Here is a 24,158-nt window from a genome sequence, read left to right on the forward strand (position 1 = left end):
GAATAAAGCCTGATGTGTAGCTGTGTCACTAATAGAGATGGTCAATGAGATGGAAATAATTCTGCACTGATGCTGATTTATGCAAATGTACGCACTCCCTTTGCTGATGAAATCAAATAATTTGATATGTTGTTAAAATTTGGTTTGGTGACTACAAATTAAAGGGTACCTGAGACGGATGAAAAGTAAAGTTTTATACATACCTGGGGCTTCCTCCAGCCCCCTTCAGGCTAATCAGTCCCTCGCTGTCCTCCACCACCCGGATCTTCTGCTATGAGTCCTGGTAATTCAGCCAGTCAGCGCTGTCTGGCCGCATGCCGCTCCCACAGCCAGGAACATTCTGCACCTGCGCAATAGTGCTGCACAGGTGTAGTATGCTCCTGGCGGCGGAGTGTGTGCATGCGCACTACGCCCAACTGGCTCAAGTACCTTGACTCATAGCAGAAGATCCAGGTGGTGGAGGAGGACAGCGAGGGACTGACTATCCTGAAGGCGGCTGGAGGAATCCCCAGGTATGTATAAAACTTTAATTTCATCTGTCTCAGGTTTACTTTGTTACACAGTAGTACTATACTCTACATATGCACTCCCCACAGAGCTGCAGGGAATCCACTGAGAATGCTGTGCACATTGAACACAGAGGTGTTGTCTGTCACCCATAAACCTTGTTCAGATTGTGCATGAAGAATGTGTAATAGAGGAAGAATCTCCTCATTCCTCTGCAGAGCACCTGCACATCACTCTTACATGTACCCAAAGTTACATTGCCTAGGGCCTGATAGATGTTCTTTGTTCCGGTTTGTACCTTTTACAAGTACTCTTACCAAGGACTAGTTTTAGTCTAAAGGGAATAAATATAGTAGTCTACATATCCTTCTCACTTCAGTTGTCTTGTAAAATTCCTAAGCGTTGGCAGTTAAGAGGTGAATTTCATGTTACATACTTTTAATCAACAAAATTGTAATATGCAAATTAGAGGAGTCGGGGTCGAGGAGTCGGAGTCGGTGGAATCGTAAACTTCGGAGTCGGTGGATTTTTGGACCGACTCCACAGCCCTGTCAGGCCCAAGGTTGCTTAGCAAACCGTAGTTTAGAGAGTAGCCAAAGTACACAGCCGAAAAAGTAGAGCCAGTGTCAATACCAATCATTAAATCCCATCCATAGGGCTGCAACGAATACACTTATGTTGGGGAAAGTTGCCTAGATGTGGATAAATAATATTATTTATTAATAATCACGTATTCACTTTGTGTAGGAAGATATGCAAGAACAATAATTCAATTAAAATTAAAATAAAAGTAGAGATTAGCCAAAAACGTACTGACTTCATGATGTAAAAGAAATGTTTTTTGAGTTTGATAGCTGGTTTCAATTGAAATGGTATGATCATTCTGAATAACATTGCATCACAAGCTGGTGTGGCATTTATTTTCCAAGGGGAGTCTTTATGGGCTATACTGTAGTTTAAATGAGTTGGAGAAGCAGTAATGTAAAGTCACTTTTCTGCAGTAAAAAGCAAAAAAGCACAGCATAAACTGTATACTAATAAGCAAACATATGTACTTGTTTCCTTATATGTCTGAAGAGCAGGATGCGTCAATTCGGTGTTTATCAGATTCATGTAGTGGATAAAGAAAGCTTTACAAAATTAACAACATTTTTAAATTAATATACTCATAGGAACATTTTGATGGCCATTGTTTGTCTGTCACCACTGAGGTCCCTACCAGGTGTTGGAGCCTGCCACTCAAAGCAGTGCTTCTTCCTCATAGATGACCTGTACTGTAGCTTTTGTTATGACAAGTTCTCTGTAGAACCAGCTCAGCACCTTCTTGCCCATTCCCCTAGTTGACCATGAAAGGTTCACTGTGAATTACAGGACGGAATAAAAATAAGCCAGTCATCATGTTTTGTCATCACAACGAATGACCACAACAAATGGCATCATGATAAATTTGCATGGCAGACACTAAACATGACACCTGGTTGTCTCTGGCATTCAACAGTATGGTTTCCTGCATCTTGTTTATTCACCAGATCTTATGTTGTCTGCCCAGCCACAGCTGACTGTATTGCCTGTTTCAGCGTTTTCTAACAAAGGGCCATTGTCACTTTGTGCACACTCACTGCAAGGTGGTGGCTGCTATTAGTGCTGTTTTGCTGCCCTCTAGAGTCCATTTTCCACTACAACATTTGTATAATTTATCGCGCACACTCAGCATTAATTAAAGCATGTGTCCGAGATGCTCTAAATCAATGCTGTAACACATTGATATTTATAGGAGAAAATAGAACAAGCGTCTGCAATCACAATTTTTTTCTTTTCCTTTATAATTGTAACGATAGGATGCTGCAACTCAGACGTCTGATTATTTGTGATCTGCAGAATCACCAATAATACAGACGCTATACCTGATTATGTGGTGATCTGCAGTATCACCAATAATACCAGTATAGCCAGCAGTGAGTAAGGTGTGGTGTTTGGTGCAACAGTGTAGACTTCTCCAGAGGAGCTGGAGGGTCTACCAACACAAGTAACAATAGGCCTTTACCAGAGGAGCTGGAAAAGTACTAACAATGAGAGAATAAAGAAGTTTGGCTAAACCTTACCAGAGGAGCTGGTAAGGTACTGACAGCACAAATGACTGAATAGTTTAACTAGATCTTGCCAGAGGGGCTGGCAAGATACTATCAGTCACTGGCGCTATATAAATAGGTCGGAACCTCACCAGAGGGGCTGGTAGGTTCTAATAGCTAAGAGCACCTCACCAGTGGCTAGGGCCCACTGGTGAGTGGAGTAGTCAGACAGGCTAGGTTCGATAACAGACAGGCAGAGATAGTACCAAATCGGCAGGCAAGAGAGTAGTTAACCTCCCTGGCGGTAAGCCCGAGCTGAGGTCGGGCTATGCCGCCGGGAGGCACCGCTCAGGCCCCGCTGGGCCGATTTGCATAATTTTTTTTTGTTACACGCAGCTAGCACTTTGCTAGCTGCGTGTAACCTCCGATCCGCCGCTATCCGTCACGCCGCAGCCGCCCCCACCCCCCCATACCCCGTGCGCTGCCTGGCCAATCAGTGCCAGGCAGCGCTGTGGGGTGGATCGGATTCCCCTTTGATGTCATGACGTCGGTGACGTCATCCCGCCCCATCGCCATGGCGACGGGGGAAGCCCTCCAAGAGATCCCGTTCTTTGAACGGGATCTCTTGATCTCCGATCGCCGAAGGCGATCGGAGGGGCTGGGGGGATGCAGCTGAGCAGCGACTATCTGAGCAGCGTATCATGTAGCGTTTTTTTAAACGTATTTGCTGCCCCCTGGCGGATTTTAATAAACCGCCAGGGAGGTTAATATCAGGCAGAGGTTCAGCAACTAAGTCAGAAAGGCAGAGATACAGAATCGTATAGAAATAGCAAGGTCAGAGAGTAGCCAGAATCATACACAGGTTATCAGAATACAATGTAATAATAACTAACTATAGATAGATGTATAGTGCAAACACTGCATATACATCTATCATCAACAGGAACCTCACTAGGTCTGAGCGCTAACACAAGTGTATTCGCAACAGCAGACGAGTTGCCAATGATCTGTGAAGGCTTAAGAAGCCGAGGAGAGCCCAGCGCCACGCCCCCTAGCAATCAGCCAATCCGAGTGGCGCGAGTCACTCCTGACGTCAGCAGACCGGCAGGTCAGCTGACGCGCCTTCTTCCAGCATAAAGGTCCTGTCTTCGTGCCCGCCCGCGCGATACAGAGACCCTATGAGCAAGAGACAATGCCGTTCCCGGCTTGCTGGACGCCGCCTGGAAGGATAAGGCCTGTGAACAGGGAACAAAGGCGGCTGCGGGTATAGCCTGCGTATCCGCAGCCGCCATAGCTTCAGGTGTTACAATAATGCAGTGATATGAAACACGGGATTATGGTTGCCATACACAACATCTGCTAAACACAACATCAACCAAAAAAATCCTCCCTTTCAGTATGATGGTAAATTGGAAAAATAAGTTATGAATGTTCACCTAATGGTTAATAATATTTTAAATAACAATATTTTTAATTACATTGAAATTGTTTTTATTCTCAGGGTAGTATGTGGCAGTATGTGTTTTTTTTACTTACTAAATCTTGTAGTTTCTTTTCTGAAAAAAATGTGTTGCTATATATGCATGTTAGAAAAGTATATTTGTATTATTTTGTAGAAACAGTTGTTTATTTACTGCTATTTTTATAAACTAAATGTTACAACTAATACTGTAAATTTGTTTACTGTAGTTTTTTTTTAAGAGAAACTATTACTGTTGATTTTTCTTTAATGCATTTTTGGTATACATGTCTTTATTATAAAGTAATAAAGCAACTAATATTTCTTTACTTATTACTTTTGATAAAAATAACAAATTATAAAGTCTTTTTTATTTTTATATATTTGTTTCGAATTTTAGTACAAAAAGTTATTTTCCTGTGTATTAATATAAAAAAATTATTAATATATGTATTCATTGTAAGTTTTCTACAAATAATATTTCTTTAGACTAAATTTATTTGTAAAATGGCAACAGGATTTTCATCAGCTTCTCTTTTCAGGAATTGTTTCTGTTCTGTGCGGGATATTTATCTGCTTTGCTGCACAGTAAAGTGCATAGCAGAAGCTTGATACATTTTGTGAGACAGAAACTTGCAGTTTGGTTTATAAAACCACCGTCTTCAATAGAAAGTATGCTCCAGACTGTTCTCTAGCCATCAGTGGTTTCTGCTCTGAAATTAAGTAGAGATATTGTGTAATCATGGGAAATCCGTTGTATATTTATTCCTGGACTGTGATTCTTTTTTGCATATTTTTAAATTACCTATGTTATGTTCTTTTGTATGTTATTTTGCTGTATGGAATTGAAACCCGTATTCTAAAACATTTTGTATAAGGTGTGTTATTGTGTACAGGCATAACAATTGTTAGCAGTGGTTGTTTAGATCTATCTGATCTGTATTTATGTTTTCCTCATGGCTATAGGTTAGTAATGGGTCACTGCGCATTATGGGAGTGCAAAGGGCCAGTGCCGGTGCGTACACCTGTCATGCAAGCAGTGAGGAAGGAGAGGTGACACACAGCACCCGTGTTTTGGTCCAAGGTAGGACATTTGGGGGTTTTAGTAAATGCTCTTGTGTAAAGATATGTAAATATGCCTGTGAAGGTTTCCATTTATCCAGACCATGGCATATAAAGTAGTTTCAATCGGTTGGATCTAGAACATAAAAAGCTGTTTACACTATTATTATCTATTATTATTTTTTAGGTGTGTAGATCTTACTTGTAGAATTATTTAGGCCCATTGAAAGCTCCACCTAAAACTGAGATCTGTTTTATATTTTGGTACCAGTGGGGAGAAGTGTAGATCTCTATATTTTCCAGGAATTCAGCGGTGAGAGCGCTACACTTATCGTTGTTGTATCAGTTATGAAAAGGTCTCATTCTACAGACAGAATTACTTGTATGGGAGAAGAGGTGATACTCACTTAGTAATAGTTTTATAGTAAGGCTCCCTGAGGATCAAGGCTGTAGAGTAGGAGTCGAGGAGTCAGAGCAATTTTTGGGTACCTGGAGTCATGAAAAAAATGCACCCACTCTGACTCTGATTGAAACTGCAATTTAAAAAGACTCTGTAACAAAAAAAATCTTCCTCTGGGAGATACTTACCTGGGGAAGCAGAAGCCTCAGAGGGTCCCAATGAGGCTTCCCCGTCCTCTATAGCCTGGGGGATCCTGTGCTGGCTCCACCGAAACTTCCTCTACAAATCTTGACAAGCAAGTGCGCAGGCGTGGCAATATTTCCCTACCGCGATTCAGCGCAGGCGCAGTAGCAGCTCTTTATTCAGGCTAAGGTGGAAATAGCCGAGCCCGATCGTATCTGCTCTACTGCGTAAGTCCTTTGCATGTGCGCAGTAGAGTGGATACAATCGGGTTTGGTTATTTCCACCTTAACCCGAACGAAGAGCCGATACTGCGCCTGCACTGGATCGCAATAGGTAAATATTGCTGCTGGTGGTGGGGGTGTCACAGCGCTGGATGGGATGGAGGAAGAGGGTGGAAAATGTTGTGCAGTGTGCACATTGAACGCAGAGGTGTTGTCTATCACCTGTAAACCAGTTAGATTGCCTAGGGCCCAATGGATGTTCTTTGTTCCTGTCTGCAGCCTCTACATATACTCTTAAGGTGGCCATACACTGGTCGATTTGCCATTAGATACGTCCAACAGATAGATCCCTCGCTGATCGGATCTGATCAGAGAGGGATCGTATGGCTGCCTTTACTGCAAACAGATTGTGAAGTGATTTCAGCATTAAGCCGATCACAATCTGTGGTGGTGCTGCCGCTGCCTTCCCCCCCACCCCGCATACATTACCTGCTCCGGCCAGCGCGAGTCCCCGCTGTCTTCTTCTCCGCTGGAGTCCGCGTTTCGGTCCGGCTAGCTTCACTTCTTTCTGTCCGGGGAAGTTTAAACAGTAGAGGGTGCTCTGTTTAAACTTCCTGCTGGGACAGGAAGTGAAGCCAGCCAGACTGGAACGCGGAACCCAGCGGGGAAGAAGACATCTGTGACAGCGGGGACTTGCGCCGGCCGGAGCAGGTAATGTATTGCCGCAGTATTGTATTGGTCGTTGGGAATTCGATCCTGAGAGAATAGAGTGTCAGCTTCTTGTCCAGGAGCTTTGTTTTGTTCCCAAACATAGATGCCATCTCAGTATAGCTTTAACATTCCTAAACTGTGTTTAGTGTTGAAATGACTTTTATGTAACATACTTTCAATCAACAAAATTGTTATATGTAAACTAGTGACCTTAGCCCTTTAAAAATGGGCTAGGTCTGTCAGTAATTCACCGTGCGTGCGCACACCGCCAGCCGCCACCCACCACACGCGCCCATCGTATGCGCGCACGCGCCCGCACACACGACCGCCCCATCTGACCCTGTCCCTCTCCGGCTCTCGGCAGTGTCTCTGCGTCTTGTCCCTGCACATGCCCAGTGCTAAAAAGCACTGACACACGGACAGACGCAGGGACACATGCCTATTATTAGGTAGGATTAGAGGGGTTGGAGTCAGAGTCAGTGATTTCATAAACTGAGGAGTCGGATGATTATCATACGGACTCCACGCCCTGCCCAGGACCCCTAGTTCGCCTCTTCATCTTTTACAGGTCCATTATGCCCATCAGTGACTCAGTCCTGGCATCAAACTCTCCAAAGCTCCAATCCAAAAGGCCCACTTCTTCTGATATCCAGCTCTGTGGATGGCCTTTTATTGGCAATCAGAGGAGCAGTGTCTGGAAAAAGTGGTCATAAATAGGTATCCCTAAATGCAGATACTCAATACAAACTTCACCATTAGTTCAGAGGTCTACAGACCCATAAGAAAAGAAGAGCAGAACCAGGAACCCGAGGGAGAATTACTGTAGAGCTGAGTGTAGAGGCATCTTGCCAAAGAGAGCAATAAATTCACAATAAAAGTTCACTTATCCAATCCAAGCTTTAACAACAAAAGAATTTGAGTTAAGTTCCGCTACAGAATCACTTGTTTTTTTCTCTTTATTTGCTATGTACTGTATTAATGTTCCCATTTGCTTTCACAGGCCCGCCCGTCATTGTAGTCCCTCCAGAAAACATCACCGTGAACATTTCCCAAGATGCCTTTTTAACCTGCCAGGCTGAAGCCTACCCTGCAAACCTCACATATAGCTGGTTTCACGGCAACAGCAACGTTTATCTGCTTAGGTGAGGCGGCACAGTAGGTTACTTGCTCTGGCTTAAATTGATTAGAATTGTTTCGCTGGCTCAATGTGTGGTAGTACCTTCTTCAAAATTAGGTGTAATTAACTGTATGCGTTTTGTGATCCAGATCCACAAATTGCAAGAACATCCTTAAAGAGGAACATAAACAAACATACTGTCATTAGGTTACATTAGTTATGTTAATTAAAATAGATAGGTAATATAATCTCTTACCCACCCTGTTTTAAAAGAACAGGCAAATGTTTGTGATTGGATGGGGGCAGCCATCTTTTTGGTTGAAAAGAGGTGACAGGGAGCATGAGACACAGTTCCAACTGTCCTGTGTCCTCATCACCCCTCCCAGCTGTGCCTGCTAGGCAACGAGAACAACAACATCAGAAATCCCATCATGCTTTGCACAGCATCAGGGGAAAAATGCCTGGGCAGATTTCTTTGATGGGGCGGAGCTTAGCTTCTGTGCAGCTAAAAATGAGGCTTGGGTAAGAAAAACAAAGATCTGATGCTGTGAAACTGTTAAAGAAATACCAATCCTTTTCAGTGCTGCGGAGTAGATTTTTAGTCTAGAGGTTCACTTTAAATTAAACAAAATCACTGTTACCCTTTTATATTACTGTGATTAAAAACATTTTTACTTTGATTTTTATTCAAAAAAAATGTTGTGATACGTCAAACTGTATACAAAATGGCAAATGGCAAAGGATGATAACAGAGTATCACAAAGAAGAAAAGTATTAAGAAAACAATGTGAATAAAGGTTGGCATCATTAAAGTAAGCACGATATGACTTGGCATATTACATGTCCATTAGAAAGAAGGAGAAACATGTGGCATACAAAAAACAGTAAAAAAAACAATTCAACTTGAAGCTGGTTGGCCTAGGGGAAATCTCAACATCCAAGGATCCCATATTTGTTCAAATATGTGCATAGTGGACTTGAGTGTATGGGTATTCTGTTCCATGTGATAAATGCACCAGATGTTATGGAGCAGCCAAGACGAAGGGGGCATAAGGCCTTTCCAAAATGTAGCAATAAGACATCTGTTGGCCACGCAAATTAGAGATACAAGCTTATTTTGGTGAGCATGGAGACCTGGGGAGCAGTGCAATAGAGCAGTGCCAATATTTTTAGGAACTGGAATGCCCAGGGTCAGAGTAATCTGATGAAAACAGTATCCCATAGCTTGGAGATAACAGAGCAGGGCAGCTCCACCAAGAATGAATCATATCAGCATTAACCTTGGTACAATAAAAGCATTTAGGGGTTGGTATAGCTTTAATTTTTGCCAGTTTCTGAGGAGTAAAGTACCAATGATATAGTAATTACTGTGATTCAATTTTGCCTCTAAAAATGCAAATCTCAAAATGCAGTCACTGAAAAATCGCATGGTAAAATCACACAGAAATTGCAGTGGTATTGCAATTGTGATTTGCAGTGTAAAAGAGCCCTAAACATTGTCCTAAAAACAATACCATAATACAGGACAGTGGGTGAAGCAATGTAACCTATACATCATTACCTTTGTAGGTCAGGTATGTTTTAGTAAATTAGACCCATAGAAAATATTCAGTTCCACATCTAGCACTGATGAAGGTCAACGATGGCCCAAAATAGCTGTAAAGAGGTTACAATGAATGGCTGGGTAAAATTAAAACTATAAGAGTGCTGTAAGCTAGGAGTTCTGGATGCATGCTTAGCCTTCAAACGCAAGACAGCCTTCAACACCATCTGCTCCCGCATATTGCAGGACAATCTCACAGAGCTGAATGTCCATCCCACACTCCGTGGGTGGATCACAGACTTCCTGACTAACAGAACTCAAGTCGTTAAACTTGGGAAGGTCACCTCTCAACCGAGGTCAACGAACACGGGGGCCCCACAAGGCTGCGTCCTGTCACCAATCCTGTTTTCCCTCTACACAAACAACTGCAGATCCAAGGAGAACTCTGTAAAGGTCATCAAATTTGCAGATGACACCACCATCGTTGGTCTAGTAACAAACAATGACGAGCAGGCCTACCGCCAGGAGGTTGACAAAGTTTCCCAGTGGTGCAGGGAGAACAGGCTGGTTCTCAACTCATCCAAAACCGTAGAGCTGATTGTGGATTTCAGGAAGCATGCCCCCTCCCCCCCACTAATCTTTATTAACGGCACAGAGGTCAAAAGAGTAACCAGCGTTCGCCTTCTGGGCACCACCATCTCCAAAGACATGAGCTGGAAGGCAAACACAGCCTTGACCCTGAAGAAAGCCCAGCAGAGGCTTTTCTTCCTCCGCCAACTGAAGAAGTTCGGCATGGCCCAAGAGCTACTGACGTGTTTTTACACTGCCACCATCGAGTCCGTCCTCTGCTCCTCCATCCTAGTCTGGTACGCTGGCTCCTCCACTAAAGACAGATACAAACTTCAGAGGGTCATTAGATCAGCAGAGAGAATCATCGGCAGACCTCTCCCTTCGCTTGTCCACCTCCACAACTCCAGGCTACGCTCAAGAGCACTGAGGATTGCCGGCGACCCCTCTCACCCGGGCCAGCGGTTCTTCTGCAGACTTCCGTTAGGCCGTAGGTTTCGGACCATCGCCACCAAAACCTCAAGGCACAGGAACTCTTTCTTTCCCTCAGCTGTCACCCTCATGAACTCCCTGTAGGTCATTCCATGTTCCATCCCCTCCACCACTGAATTCTGAACTGTCCTTGCCTCCCAGTTATTGTTATCCTGTTGCCGATACTACTCTAGATTAATAACCTGGACTCCTGGTTATGCCGTTTCGGTTCATGCCATTTTGTTTTGTTTGTATTTATGCCTTTCTGCATTTATGCCCCTCTGTTATCTATACTCTGTTATCTTTACTTTTATCTCTACTCTGTTTAATTGTTTGTGCCAAACCCAATTCCGAGCATGACCTTGTCGTGCCTGGCGAATAAAATGATTCTGATTCAAGAAGGATTGATTTCCATGGCAGTGCCTACTGGCCTGAAATGGTGGATTTTGGACATGTGCTCAAAGTGATGACCTGCAGTTATATTCTGTTTTAAGAAGGGAATACTGTACTTTTCAATGCTTCAAGTGGATGTCTATTTGGCTCCTTTGGCCCATTGCACAAAATTCAGGTTAACTGAATTGGGTACCAAGTATTGGTTTTAATTTGGCAATTGATCATGTCAGCTTGCTCCTTGGAATTGGTGTAACCACTGTTTTCTTAACGCTTTCTTCTTTCACTTCAGCCGTCTCCAGTCCAGAGTACGCATCTTAGTGGACGGGAGCTTTTTGCTGCAGCAGGTCACTCCTGAGGATTCTGGGAAATACACTTGCATCCCCAGCAACGGCCTGTGGAAGTCACCTTCAGCCTCAGCCTACCTCACTGTACTGCGTATGTAATGGAATGGAATGCATTTTTATGTTTGTTACCACCATCTAGAGGTGTGGCTGATGCCACTGTAAGAGGTTGCAGTAGCTGAAAATTTGTCAGCCATGTTTCAGTGACCCCAAGAAACGTAAAGGCAGCCATACACTAGTCGATTGCCACCAGATCGACCAGCAGATAGATCCCTCTGTGATCGAATCTGATCAAACAGGGATCTATTGGCTGCCTACACTGCAAACAGATTTTGATTCGATTTCACTATGAAATCGATTCACAGTCTGTGGAGCTGTCGCCGCCATACATTGCCTGATCCAGCCGACGCGAGTCCCGCGATCTCAGCTGTCTCTTCTCCCCCGACAGGCAGTAAGTGAAGCCAGCCGGAGCCCAGCACGGAGAAGGGACCGTGGGGACACGCGCTGGCGGAACAGGTAATGTATTGCTGCTAGCGTCGGTCGTCGGACATTCAAACGCTGCTATCGACGCACTCCACGATCGAGCAAAATTTTCCACGTGGACAGATTGACGGGATCGATTGATTTCAGACGGAAATCGATCAGCGTTTGCGCATCAATTTCACAGCAGATTCGATCACAGTGATAAAATCTGTTGTGTATCGGCGGGAAATCGAGTAAGTGTATGGGCACATTTAGGCTAGAAGACAGCAAACTGCATTTTATTAAATGGTCAGGATTGCTGATGAATAATTCTGACATAACATTGATGTTTTGATTGTTGTTGCCTACAGAACCCCAAAAACAACCTAAAATGAACAATGCTTGTGATGCCACTGTTGCTTAAAGGGTACCTGAACTGACATGTGACTTGATGAGATAAACATGTGTATGTACAGTGCTATGCCTCCTATAACTAAGCTGTGGTTATTTTTCCTTTTCTGTCTGTAATGGTTAAATATTCAGGAATGCAAATTACAGTTTCTTACTAATTGGGACCTAACTCTTGCTTATAACTATTTACAGCCATGAAACTCTTGCCTAGAAGAGAACGGCCCCTGAGTGCAGGGAATAGATAAAAAAAGGTCAATAGTTCATAGATTGAGGCTCTAGAACACTAAAATGCTGTGTCATTCAGCTAAGACAATAAACATTAAATGACAATAAAATTTAATTTTAAACACTAAATAAAAATGTGGGATTCTAAAAAAAAAATCTTATTTTGGAGTAGTATTATAGATGCAATTGTTTATCTCATCAGTTTATTTTCATTTCAGGTTTACTTTAAATCATTTAATATGCTGTTGGACAATTTGTTCTTCAGATCCAGCCTATGTGACAGACATGCCTGCTGAAACCTACATGCCCATTGGCATGCAAGGCATGATCAGGTGCCCTGCTAGAGCCAACCCTCCACTGTTATTTGTCAACTGGACCAAGGATGGCCTACCGCTGGAGCTTCATAAGGTAGATTCTCTCAATATTTTACGATATATATAAAAAATGAAATGCTAACATTTGTATAATGCTTTTCACCTGTTGGGTAGGTCACCATAGAGCATTAGTGAGTCACACCCAAGAATCCCTTACTGGTTAGGTACTGGCCACAGACAAAATTTGAACTCTGGTCTCCTACATGATAGTTGGTGCCCTTAACCTGGGCTGTTGTACAAAGCCCTCTCCACATAAAAGCCCTCTCTCCATATAAAAAATCGCCCCACTAAAATGTCTCCTTTTTTTGGATGCTAGTGAGTCAAACTACCAATCAGATGTTTTTTCTTTTTGGGGACTTCAGTGGTGTTCCTGTGTTTTTCATTTATTTTATAATAGCAGACTTGTGTAATTGGATAAGACACAGTTGTTATAGCTAGATTGAGTGAACGAGTACAACTTTTCTGCCCAACTATTGTCCAAACTTGGTATGTTGAACGATAGTTGGGCGTGTGTGCGCATGACAAACAACTAGAGAAGCGATTGATAACAGGCAGTTTGCCCGAACCAACCGGCGGATCAACTCACGACTGCTGGGCTGATATCATGCAGGTGGCCACATGTGTATTAAGTCCATTAAATTACTTGTACTTGTTTTGAATGTGGCTCTATCTTGCAGTCCCTTGTTCGCTTGAGTGTGCAATATGCAAATGAATTGGTTGTTCAGTTGTTCGGTGCATGGAAAATACATGTTGTGCAATCGCTTGGTTGTGCGGTAGGTCATGTTATTGCGGTGGTCATGCGGAAAATTTGCACATGTGTACGAGACTTAAGACATGTAAGGATAGGGTGAAGGATAGCTGGACTTGAGTCTGTTGGAGATATGGTTTAAGTAGGAATTGAATGGAAGGATGCACTATACATTGGGGATGGCTAGTATACTGTACAAACAGGCTATAACAAGAGCAGTAGAACCATCCAAGCAAGAACCCACAAAACTCTAAAGTGGAACAGGACCAGGTCTGGGACTAAAGGATCTCCTCTAGATGTAGGCAGGGAAGCAACTTAGGTCATCATACACCTGTCACTGAAATATCACATATGAATGAAGTGACCTCCCTGTTCAATAATAAACTTTTGAAAAGTATTTAATTTAGAAATATTGCAAACGTTGTTTCAAATATCTAATTTAGTAAGCAGACTGACAGCTCTGACAATTTTGGTCTCTATTGTTTCACCTCATTGCCAGTTTCCAGGATGGTATCTAGACGAGGATGGCTCCATTGTTGTGGCTACAGGGAATGATGATGCTCTGGGCACATACAGCTGTGCTCCCTATAACAGCTATGGCAGCATGGGTGTGTCCCTTCCCACTGCTGTTATTCTAAAGGTATGGTGGGTCATCAAATTATCATACATTATCCTATCCTAAGATGCTTTTTTAAAAAATATATATTTACCGTGAATACCCTACTTTTGCTTTCATAGGATCCTCCCATCTTCACTGACCTTCCAAAAGACGAGTATTTCCAGGATGTAGGACGAGAGCTCATCATCCCCTGTGCCGCTACTGGGGACCCATTTCCAGACATCAGCTGGGCCAAGGTGAGAGGCAGCAAACATGGCTAGTATCCCAAACTCTTGAAGTGAAACCTATGCTATAAAATAAGGGCACTACTATTAGTTAACATTTTCTTTAAAGAAAACCCGAGGTGGGTTTGAAGAATGTTATCTGCATACAGAGGCTGGATCTGCCTATACAGCCCAGCCTCTTTTGCTATCCCAAACCCCACTAAGGTCCCCCTGCACTCTGCAATCCCTCATAAATCACAGCCGTGCTGCTGACACACAGCTTGTCAGAGCTGGCTGTGTATATCTCTATAGTGTCAGTCTGCAGCTCTCCCCGCCTCCTGCAGAGCTCCGGGCCCCGCCCGCATCCCTTCCCTCCCCGCTGATTGGAGGGAAGGGACGGGGGCAGGGCCGGAGCTATGCAGGAGGTGGGGGAGAAGCCGAGACTGACACTACAGATGTAAACACAGCCTTACAGCACGACTGTGATTTATGAGGGATTGCAAAGTGCAGGGGGACCTAAGTGGGGTTTGGGATAGCAACAGAGGCTGGGCTGTATAGGCAGATCCAGCCTCTGTATGCAGATAACATTCTTTAAACACACCTCGGGTTCTCTTTAAGGTTTTGAGGTTAATGGTTTATCCTATGTCTTCACTTCTTCAAAAGGACAGCCAGAGAGCTAGAAACCTGTAAAGAGTTAGAGGCTGAACTCACATACTCTATATACTGAAACAGATTCCCTTCAAATGGTTGCTCCACCACTACTGTGCCAGTCTTGACCAGATACTGTCAGGTTCCATCTCCCACTGATTATTTGGCTTGAATTTCTATTTACATTACAATATGGGGAGGGTGATACACTAATGAACCAAAAAGGTGTGTATGCCAAAACTGATTGTACATCTATTTACTAACCAAAAACTGGTACAGCAGGCAGTGGTTTGACAAAGGGGAGCCCAGACTTATACAGTGCCTGTTTCATACATGAGAAGCTTCTGCTCCCATACACATACATTTACATTGTATCAGATTGCATTCTAAACATTTTGACAGACATTTTTGTCAGGGAGAATGTTTATAAAACATCACAAATGTTTTTTACTTTTTTTTTTTGAAGACACATGCGCGCGCGCTGCTTGCACGCACACGCACACACTTTATTTTAAAGTGGATCCAAGATAAACTTTTATTCATTGCATAATTGTGTTCCTTTTATATAGTTTATAGGGCATTCCTCAAGCCAAAAATTTTTTTTTGTTTTTTTTTTATACTCTAATTCCCTATAAACAGAGGAACAAATCATACATGCAACTCACTGGATCAGTGGCGGCTCCAGGGATTTTTTTTAGGGGGTGCTATGCAAGGTGCTGAACCAATTTCCGGGGGAGCTGACGACCTGGCAAAAAATGGGTGTGGCTACAACCTGCGGCGCGCAAAGCGCGCCGCGGCGAAAAAATGGGCGTGGTCATGACCGGATGAGGGCGGGGCTAACTGTAATTTAAAGTGAACCCAGGGTGAGAGTGATATGGTGGCTGCCATATTTATTTCCTTTTAAACAATTTTAGTTGCCTGGCAGCCCTGCTGATCTATTTGGCTGTAGTAGTGAACTGAATTACACCAGAAACAAGCATGCAGCTAATCTTGTCAGTTCTGACAATATTGTCAGAAACCCCTGACCTGCTGCATGCTTGTTCAGGGTCTATGGTTGAAAGAATTAGAGGCAGAGGACCAACACGGCAGCCAGGCAGCTGGTATTACTTAAAAGGAGATAAATATGGCAGCCTCAATATTATTCTCACCTCGGGTTCCCTTTAAAAGTGCAACGCAAAGACAGAGGGCCCAAGTTTTGGTGACCCTTTTCCCAGAAAATTCACATAATTGTGCAGGTGTTCTCAAGAAAATACACGTAATGTGAGCAGATTTTAACAAAAAACACGTCCAATGACCCCAATATGCACAATCGTTATCAGATATGGCTCCAATATGCATAATCGGTAGCAGATATGACCCCAATATGCACAATCGGTAGCAGATATGACCCCAATATGCACAATCGTTATCAGATATGGCCCCAATATGCACAATCGTTATCAGATATGGCCCCAATATGCACAATCGTTATCAGATATGGCCCCAATATGCACAATCGTTATCAGATATGGCCCCAATATGCACAATCGTTATCAGATATGGCCCCAATATGCACAATCGATATCAGATATGGCCCCAATATGCACAATCGGTATCAGATATGGCCCCAATATGCACAATCGGTATCAGATATGGCCCCAATATGCACAATCGGTAGCAGATATGACCCCAATATGCACAATCGGTAGCAGATATGACCCCAATATGCACAATCGGTAGCAGATATGACCCCAATATGCACAATCGGTAGCAGATATGGTCCCAATATGCACAATCGGTAGCAGATATGACCCCAATATGCACAATCGGTAGCAGATATGACCCCAATATGCACAATCGGTAGCAGATATGACCCCAATATGCACAATCGGTAGCAGATATGACCCCAATATGCACAATCGGTAGCAGATATGACTCCAATATGCACAATCGGTAGCAGATATGACTCCAATATGCACAATCGGTAGCAGATATGACTCCAATATGCACAATCGGTAGCAGATATGACCCCAATATGCACAATCGGTAGCAGAAATGACCCCAATATGCACAATCGGTAGCAGAAATGACCCCAATATGCACAATCGGTAGCAGAAATGACCCCAATATGCACAATCGGTAGCAGAAATGACCCAAATATGCACAATCGGTAGCAGAAATGACCCCAATATGCACAATCGGTAGCAGAAATGACCCCAATATGCACAATCCGTAGCAGATATGACCCCAATATGCACAATCCTTAGCAGATATGACCCCAATATGCACAATCCGTAGCAGATATGACCCCAATATGCACAATCCGTAGCAGATATGGCCCCAATATGCACAATCCGTAGCAGAAATGACCCCAATATGCACAATCCGTAGCAGAAATGACCCCAATATGCACAATCCGTAGCAGAAATGACCCCAATATGCACAATCCGTAGCAGAAATGACCCCAATATGCACAATCCGTAGCAGAAATGACCCCAATATGCACAATCCGTAGCAGAAATGGCCCCAATATGCACAATCCGTAGCAGAAATGACCCCAATATGCACAATCCGTAGCAGAAATGGCCCCAATATGCACAATCAGCATCACCTGAAAAAGAAAAGAAAAACCCATTTACTCACCTACAGCCAGAAGACCTTCTTTCCCGACCTCCTGTCCCGACCTCATTGTGGCGCGCAGCGCCTGCGCGCCCACGATCCTCTTCCTTCCCGACGTCACGACGAGACTTCCTGCCTGCATACTGAGAGCAGGGCTACGGGAAAATGGCCGCCCGAAGCCATGCACTGCAGACTCGAAGTCTGCAGAACAGGGCTCCGGGCGGCCATCTTACCGTAGCCCTGCCTGCTGCTCCGTGCTGCCGCTGTGTGAACTGACTTGGCGTCTTTTAGACGCCTGAAGTCAGTTCACTCCAGGGGGTGCTTTGGGGGTGCTTGGACAATTCTAGGGGGTGCTCGAGCACCCCCAAGCACCCCCCTGGCGCCGCCCCTGCACTGGATTAATTGCCCAGATCTTAATTCGATAGCTATATCAACCGAAATATTGATTGAAATGTCTCAGTTTAATCAGATTGTTAATTTGAGGACTTTATCAAATCTAACATTGAATCAGTTGAAACTATTATTGTATGGTCAGCTTAAGATTTTCAGAATGACCAACCCATCACCCATTTACAGATCAGCGGTTGATTCCACTCTGCTGTCTGATTGCTTGTTACAAGCGTTTGACCAGAGAAAAAGTGCCAGGCGTGTGACTAGGCTATAGAATCCACATACGGGCTAGGGGCCACTAGAAATTGCAAATCACTCTAAAAAAAAATGCTAGCATTTTGAGAGCGATTTTACCACTAAACACCAAGTGCTTTTAAGGAATGTGATTTTGAACCCTGAATTCTTTGAATGAAATCACTCTGAAAATGGTGCAGGCAAATCGCAGTTGCTGCTGTAGAACCACTTATTTCTCCACTTAGCTCTGTATATCGCAGTCGTACTGACTCCAACTGCGTCCGTTATGAGAGTAAAGTAGGAAACCCTTAAAAACATTAAAACACTCACATAGTGCTCAATAATGTTTAAAACTGCCAATAGCTAAAACCACGTGCTGCACTCCAGTGGGATGTGCCACTACCAGGGAAATTGGGCTCACAATCTCTCCCAATGTGAATGCACTGACTGACTGGATGCTTGCCACTTTACATATAGTGTGTCAATCTTGCTCGACCCTTTTCATCACCACGCCAGACTGGGGATCAGTTTTTAAAATCTTTAAATGGTTTTTACATAGCGGTGCCACGGATTAAGACATGTGGCTCCTGCCGCGGAGTGGACCCAGCACGTCTCCATAAAGCAACCTGCACTTCTGTACTCCCATCTTGCTTGAGCGCCAGGGTACATCCGGGCTCCCACCTAGGCATTTCGTCACAGTGCCTCATCAGGGGCTTGAAGTACACTCAGTAGAGGCATATTAAACACCCTCATTCCTGCCTGTCCAGTCCCTGTTATCACTCCCACACCACTAGGAAACGGGAAACGCACTGGCTTTAACATTTAAAATCAATACAAAACTATGCCTGCTAAAATAAATAATGATAAGAAAGGCAATATTCCTACATCCTCTCCCTATCTCTTCCACAATTACAGGGCATCCATATAATTACCTTTACTCTATACTTAACATTGGGTGCAAAAGTATGCAATTGAAACAAAAATGTGCAATATAATACCTATAGTATGTATGTGCTATACCATATGGTGCATACAGTACATAATCATAATATTCTAAAGTACATATTGATATTTATCAAGTCTTAAAGTGCATAAGCAAATATATAACTAAGTCTTAAAGTGCATAAGCATACATATATTAACCCATAAGGACTCTACTTCGCTAACATTCTCATATATTTCTTAACCCTTCAGGTGCTTATAGGTCTATAGATTATATTGATCTGCAATTATATCACCCTGTAATTTATAACAGCATCAATACTTAATATGCTCAGTTCAAGAAAATCTGTGCATAACAATTAAAACGTGTCAAAATCCCATAAAACATGAGTATAAATTGTCTATCCCCCCTTGAGTTCTATATTATTCCGTGTACCTCTACACCAATCCCCACCCAAACCTATGCTGCTATAGTGTTATATCCTAATTATTAGATATGCAGCAGTTTATATCTAGCTCAATATTTAATCCATTAGGGGACATCAAACCCAGCTTTTATATCCATTCAGTCTTCTTTCCACCTAGAGCCTGCAATATATCCACACACACCCCTTCCCCCCCCCCCCCCCCCCACCACCACCACCATGAGGGCTAGGTTTTTAATTGAGGTAACAACCTTTCATTTTTATGGGGCCACAGTTATGGTTTCCTGCAAAGTGTGCTGTTACACTGATTCCTGTAGCCTTAACGTAAATTATATACTGTATATGCTTGTAAATGTAAATATGTTTGTTTAGGGGCCTAGTGGTCCTTCCCACATATTGTAGCTGACAGTCACAAGTAAGCAAGTTTACCACTTACTGGTATGCTGATGAGCATGTCATAAACTGCATCCTCTTATATCTAATATTAGATTTCTTGGATTCAAAGTCCTGGTAGGCCTACAATTTGTATCTAGAAATATACAGCAGTCAAGGATGGTAACCCAGTTGCTGCCAAAGTATCCATTGTTTTTTTTCAGTAGATCAACAAAACGGGACCAAAATATCCCTTAGATTTGGCGCCCTTCTATAAATGAACTGTGGTTTCTCCAGCACCACCTTTCTTAATTGGCCATCTTGTTAAAAAACTGGCCAATGCTTACTAAAACTCATCTCCAGTTGTCTGTACTTTGAATTTAATATGCATATACAGGGAAATTCCTTAGGTTGAAAGTGTCCCCCTGCCCACCACCAAGACACCTTTATCTATACATGCTACTTCTTCCTCTAGCTCCCCTATCTCTTGTCGGTTATAAACTTTTTCCAAATATCTACCTGTGAGTGAGGGGTCCTGTTTCCAATAATCTTCAAGAGTGGAGCAATTCATTCTCACCCTCCTGTATTGCCCCTTTGGTATGGCTCTTATCCAGGTAGGGTGGTGGCAACGATTAGTGTGGAATCACCTCCATAGACTAACATCAGTGAAGCACTTTTGGAATAGTTGGCAATTCCTAGAAAGTGCTAATTGCTCCAGAAAGTGTTCTTGTGGGCCCCAGGCCTTACAGATGGGCAACTAACATGAAAAAACGAAATAAAGATCATGACGCCTTCTGTATCTATCTTGCTTGTCCCTATGTAAGCTGGTCTGCACAGCAGCAGCTGTTGAAAGGAACGTTATTAGGCTTCTCTTACCTGTGACTAATGATTACCAAAAAATTAGCTTCATCAGGGAGTGAGAAGATGGGGCTATCAAATCACTGGATGAGCTGCTACAACCTTTGATTCTCTCATTCCAAATTTTGCATCCTTGTGTGGCTGCTTGGGACATGATATGTGCTGCCTGTAAGCGGTATTTAAAAACATTCACATCTAATATTGTGGAAGAATACTATACATTTAGATTTGTGATGAATAGCATTGGCAGAGTTATTTGAATCTGATTGGTAGTTATGGGGCAGAGAGACTTACTGATAAATCCCACAGGGATTAATAAAAATAAAAAAGTAGTAATAGTAGTATTAAAAGTAGTATCAATGACCTAGTAGATGAAATAGAAAGTAATGTTGATATTTTTAAATAATCGTATTCAATGCCAAGCCGCTGCAGCTAACATTTTGTGATGCATTAAAAGGGAAATAAAAATTGGGGTGCTACCATAATATTGCCCATGTTTAACTCCAGTAAGGTTACATCTGGAATATGGAATTCAGTTCTGGGCACCGCATTACTGGAAAGATATTGCAGTTTTAGAGCACGTGCAGAGACGAGCAACAAAAATGATTACAGGAATGGAAGGTCTCACTTAATTACCAGGAAAGGTTAGATAAACTGGGCTTATTTAGTCTGGAGAAAAGATGGAGATCTAATAAACGTATAAATACATCAGAGGGCAATATAAAAGCTTGGCAGATGTTCTTTTTGTCTCTAGGCTCTTACAAAGGACTAGAGGACATGATCTGTGCATAGAGGAAAAAAAGTTTTAGCCACGTATTTAGGAACGGGGTCTTTACAGTAAGGGCCCTTTTCCACTACAGCGTTTGCGATTGCTTAATCCCAAAACCGCAAACCGCTAGTGATTTTAAAATCGCTACAGTTTGCTTTTTAACATAGGAATCGCGGTAGGTAATTTCCACTACCGCAATTCGTTTTTTACATAATCGCGATCGCGGCGCGAAACGATTTTTGCCGCAATTTTGCTATGCAGTGCATGGCATAGCAAAATCGCGACCACAAACGTCGGGAAATCGCCGGGAATTGTTTTCCTTTTGCTGAATCGTAATCGCTAGCGTTCAGCGCGAACGCTAGCGATTGCTAGTGGAAAAGGGCCCTAAGAGTGATTAAAATGTGGAATGTATTGCCACAGGAAGTAGTTCTTGCATATTCTATATCTGCACGTAAGGGGGGCTTGGATGCTTTCCTGTTGAAACACACCCATGGCTTTAATTACAAGGTAATTCCCAGTCATTTTAATCCAGGGAATTTGTCTGATTGCCATCTGGAGTTGGGAAGGCTTTTTCTTCCCTTTTGGGGCTAATTAGACCATGTCTTGTAAGGGTTTTTTTTGCCTTCCTCTGTATTAACAGGGATATGTGAGGGTGCAGGCTAGTGTTGTACTTTATTTTCTGGTTGAACTCGATAGATGTATGTCTTTTTTTCAACCCAAATACCTATGTAACTATGTAATTGGACAGTGCATTGAGTAGATGCTTTTCTAACAGCTAGGGGCTCCTGGGAAAAGTGGGGCTCAGATGGACTTGAATGGAAGTTTGATCTTCAGGCCCCTCACCAAAGAGGAACATGGTATGTGGGAATGTGCGGCAACCAATAATGTGGCCAAGATCAGCACACGCACTTCTGTCTTCGTCTTGGGTAAGTTATAATTGTAATTTTTTTACACCATATACAGTCTATGCAATCACAGCTTCTTGGCCAGTCTTATTAACAGCTGTGTAGGTTAAAGGTTAAACAGACTGGAAAGAATTAGTATGCAGCCTGAGAGAATGTTAGTTTCTACCTGCTTTTCTCACACAGGTATTTTCATTCTGTACTTCCTTAACCCTAATCCCTGCAGGCACTAGCCCCCATGCGGTCAGCAATGTCTCCGTACAGTCACTGGTGAACGCAGTCAACGTGACATGGAGCCCGGGCTTTGATGGAGGATACTTCCAGAGGTTCAGCGTCTGGTATGCCCCGCTGTGAGTTTTGTTTTACTAACCTAGAAGGAGATGTATCAATGTCTGTGTGTAGTGGTAAATGTGATGCTGGGCCCCTTGCCCAGACCTGCAGATTTATTTCCAAAACAATGAGCCATTCAAGCTCAATTCCCCAAAAATATTTTTGAAAGTTTGAGATGGGAAGGATTACCAGTTCTGTGTGGTTGTTTCCACTATTTTTGTTAATGTTGCTTAGCTTTTTTTCTGACTTCCTAGGACATTGATGAACCACTGGTTTTAACAGGAACCTTGGCTGTCCTGGGAACAGGAAATGAGGAACAGTAATATACATTTAAAGTGTACCCGAGGCAAACCCCGGGTCAAAGGTTAAATACTTATCTAAGTGGAGGTGGGTGTCATAACTCTTTATTATATGTATCCACTTCCAGTCCGGAACAAAAGTAAGAGAAATCACTCAGAAAAAGTTACACTATTAGGTATATATGTAACACAAAATGTTTATTTTTTCTTGACCGGATACTAGACTCAAATTATGTTGTAATTTGTCACAAATTATGTTGTAATCTTTCCACTGCAGCAGTATTCTCTAAACATGCTGGAATTGCTTTTTAGCGGTATTCCTGTCTACAGCGAGATTTGTTTGTTGTGTTAGACACCCCCATATATATATATATATATATATATATATATATATATATATATATATATATATATATATATATATATATATATTAACCCATGGCAAATTTTGATTTAATGTTACTTTAATTTTTAGACAGGAATTGACAGGTGTCTCCCAAAAGATAATGTGCAGGAGGCATTATTGTGGGAAAAAAAATTCTCAACTTTTATTTGCATTTGAGTAAAAAGTGTCCAGTCCAAAATGATCCATACCCTTCTACATAATCAATAGAAAAGCCTGTATTGGCATCAATCAAACACTTCCTATAATTGCAGACCAGCTTTTTGCATGTCTCCAGGTATTTTTGCCCATTTATCTTTAGCAATGAGCTCCAAATATTTCAGGTTGGAGGGTCGTCTTACCATCACTCTGATCTTTAGCTCCCTCCACAGATTCTCAATCAGATTCAAGTCCGGACTCTGGCTGGGCCACTCCAAAACATTAATATTGTTGTCTGCTAACCATTTCTTCACCACTTTTGCTGTGTGCTTGGGGTCATTGTCATGCTGAAATGTCCACTGGTGCCCAAGGCCAAATTTCTCTGCAGACTGCCTGATGTCGTCGTCGTTGAGAATCCTCATGTATTGCTCTTTTTTCATAGTGCCATTTACTGTGATTAGGTTCTCTGGTCCATTGGCTGAAAAACAGCCCCAAATTATTAGGTTCCCACCACCATATTTGACAGTGATGATGGTGTTCTTTGGGTTGAAGGCTTCTCCTTTTTTATGCCAAATGAAGGAAACATCATTGTGACCAAACAATTCAAATTTTGTTTCATCTGACCATAACACAGAAGACCAAAAGTCTTCTTCTTTGTCCAAATGAGAATTTGGTAAGGCCAAGCAAGCTTTTGTGTGCCTTATCTGGAGAAGTGGCATCCATCCTCCAGGATGGCCTTGGTGGTGATTATTGGATTCTTTTTC

The 24,158-nt window shown here is 42.7% G+C and overlaps 1 protein-coding gene across 4 annotated transcripts in view; it reads left to right on the forward strand.

Annotated features, from left to right (window-relative positions):
* IGSF9 (immunoglobulin superfamily member 9) overlaps positions 1-24,158 on the forward strand; it is a 192,262-nt gene that overhangs the window by 130,611 nt on the left and 37,493 nt on the right. For 3 of the 4 annotated variants that reach the window (XM_068253556.1, XM_068253553.1, XM_068253555.1), the window contains 8 exons: positions 5,002-5,119; positions 7,613-7,754; positions 10,993-11,138; positions 12,408-12,550; positions 13,764-13,904; positions 14,003-14,119; positions 22,098-22,248; positions 22,451-22,574. In XM_068253556.1, coding sequence (XP_068109657.1) covers positions 5,002-5,119; positions 7,613-7,754; positions 10,993-11,138; positions 12,408-12,550; positions 13,764-13,904; positions 14,003-14,119; positions 22,098-22,248; positions 22,451-22,574 — 1,082 coding nt within the window. The remainder of the gene's footprint in view (positions 1-5,001; positions 5,120-7,612; positions 7,755-10,992; positions 11,139-12,407; positions 12,551-13,763; positions 13,905-14,002; positions 14,120-22,097; positions 22,249-22,450; positions 22,575-24,158) is intronic. The other variant, XM_068253554.1, reaches the window with a different exon arrangement.

The sequence above is a fragment of the Hyperolius riggenbachi genome, chromosome 9 (genome assembly GCF_040937935.1).
Source record: "Hyperolius riggenbachi isolate aHypRig1 chromosome 9, aHypRig1.pri, whole genome shotgun sequence".
NCBI classification, from domain to species: domain Eukaryota; kingdom Metazoa; phylum Chordata; class Amphibia; order Anura; family Hyperoliidae; genus Hyperolius; species Hyperolius riggenbachi.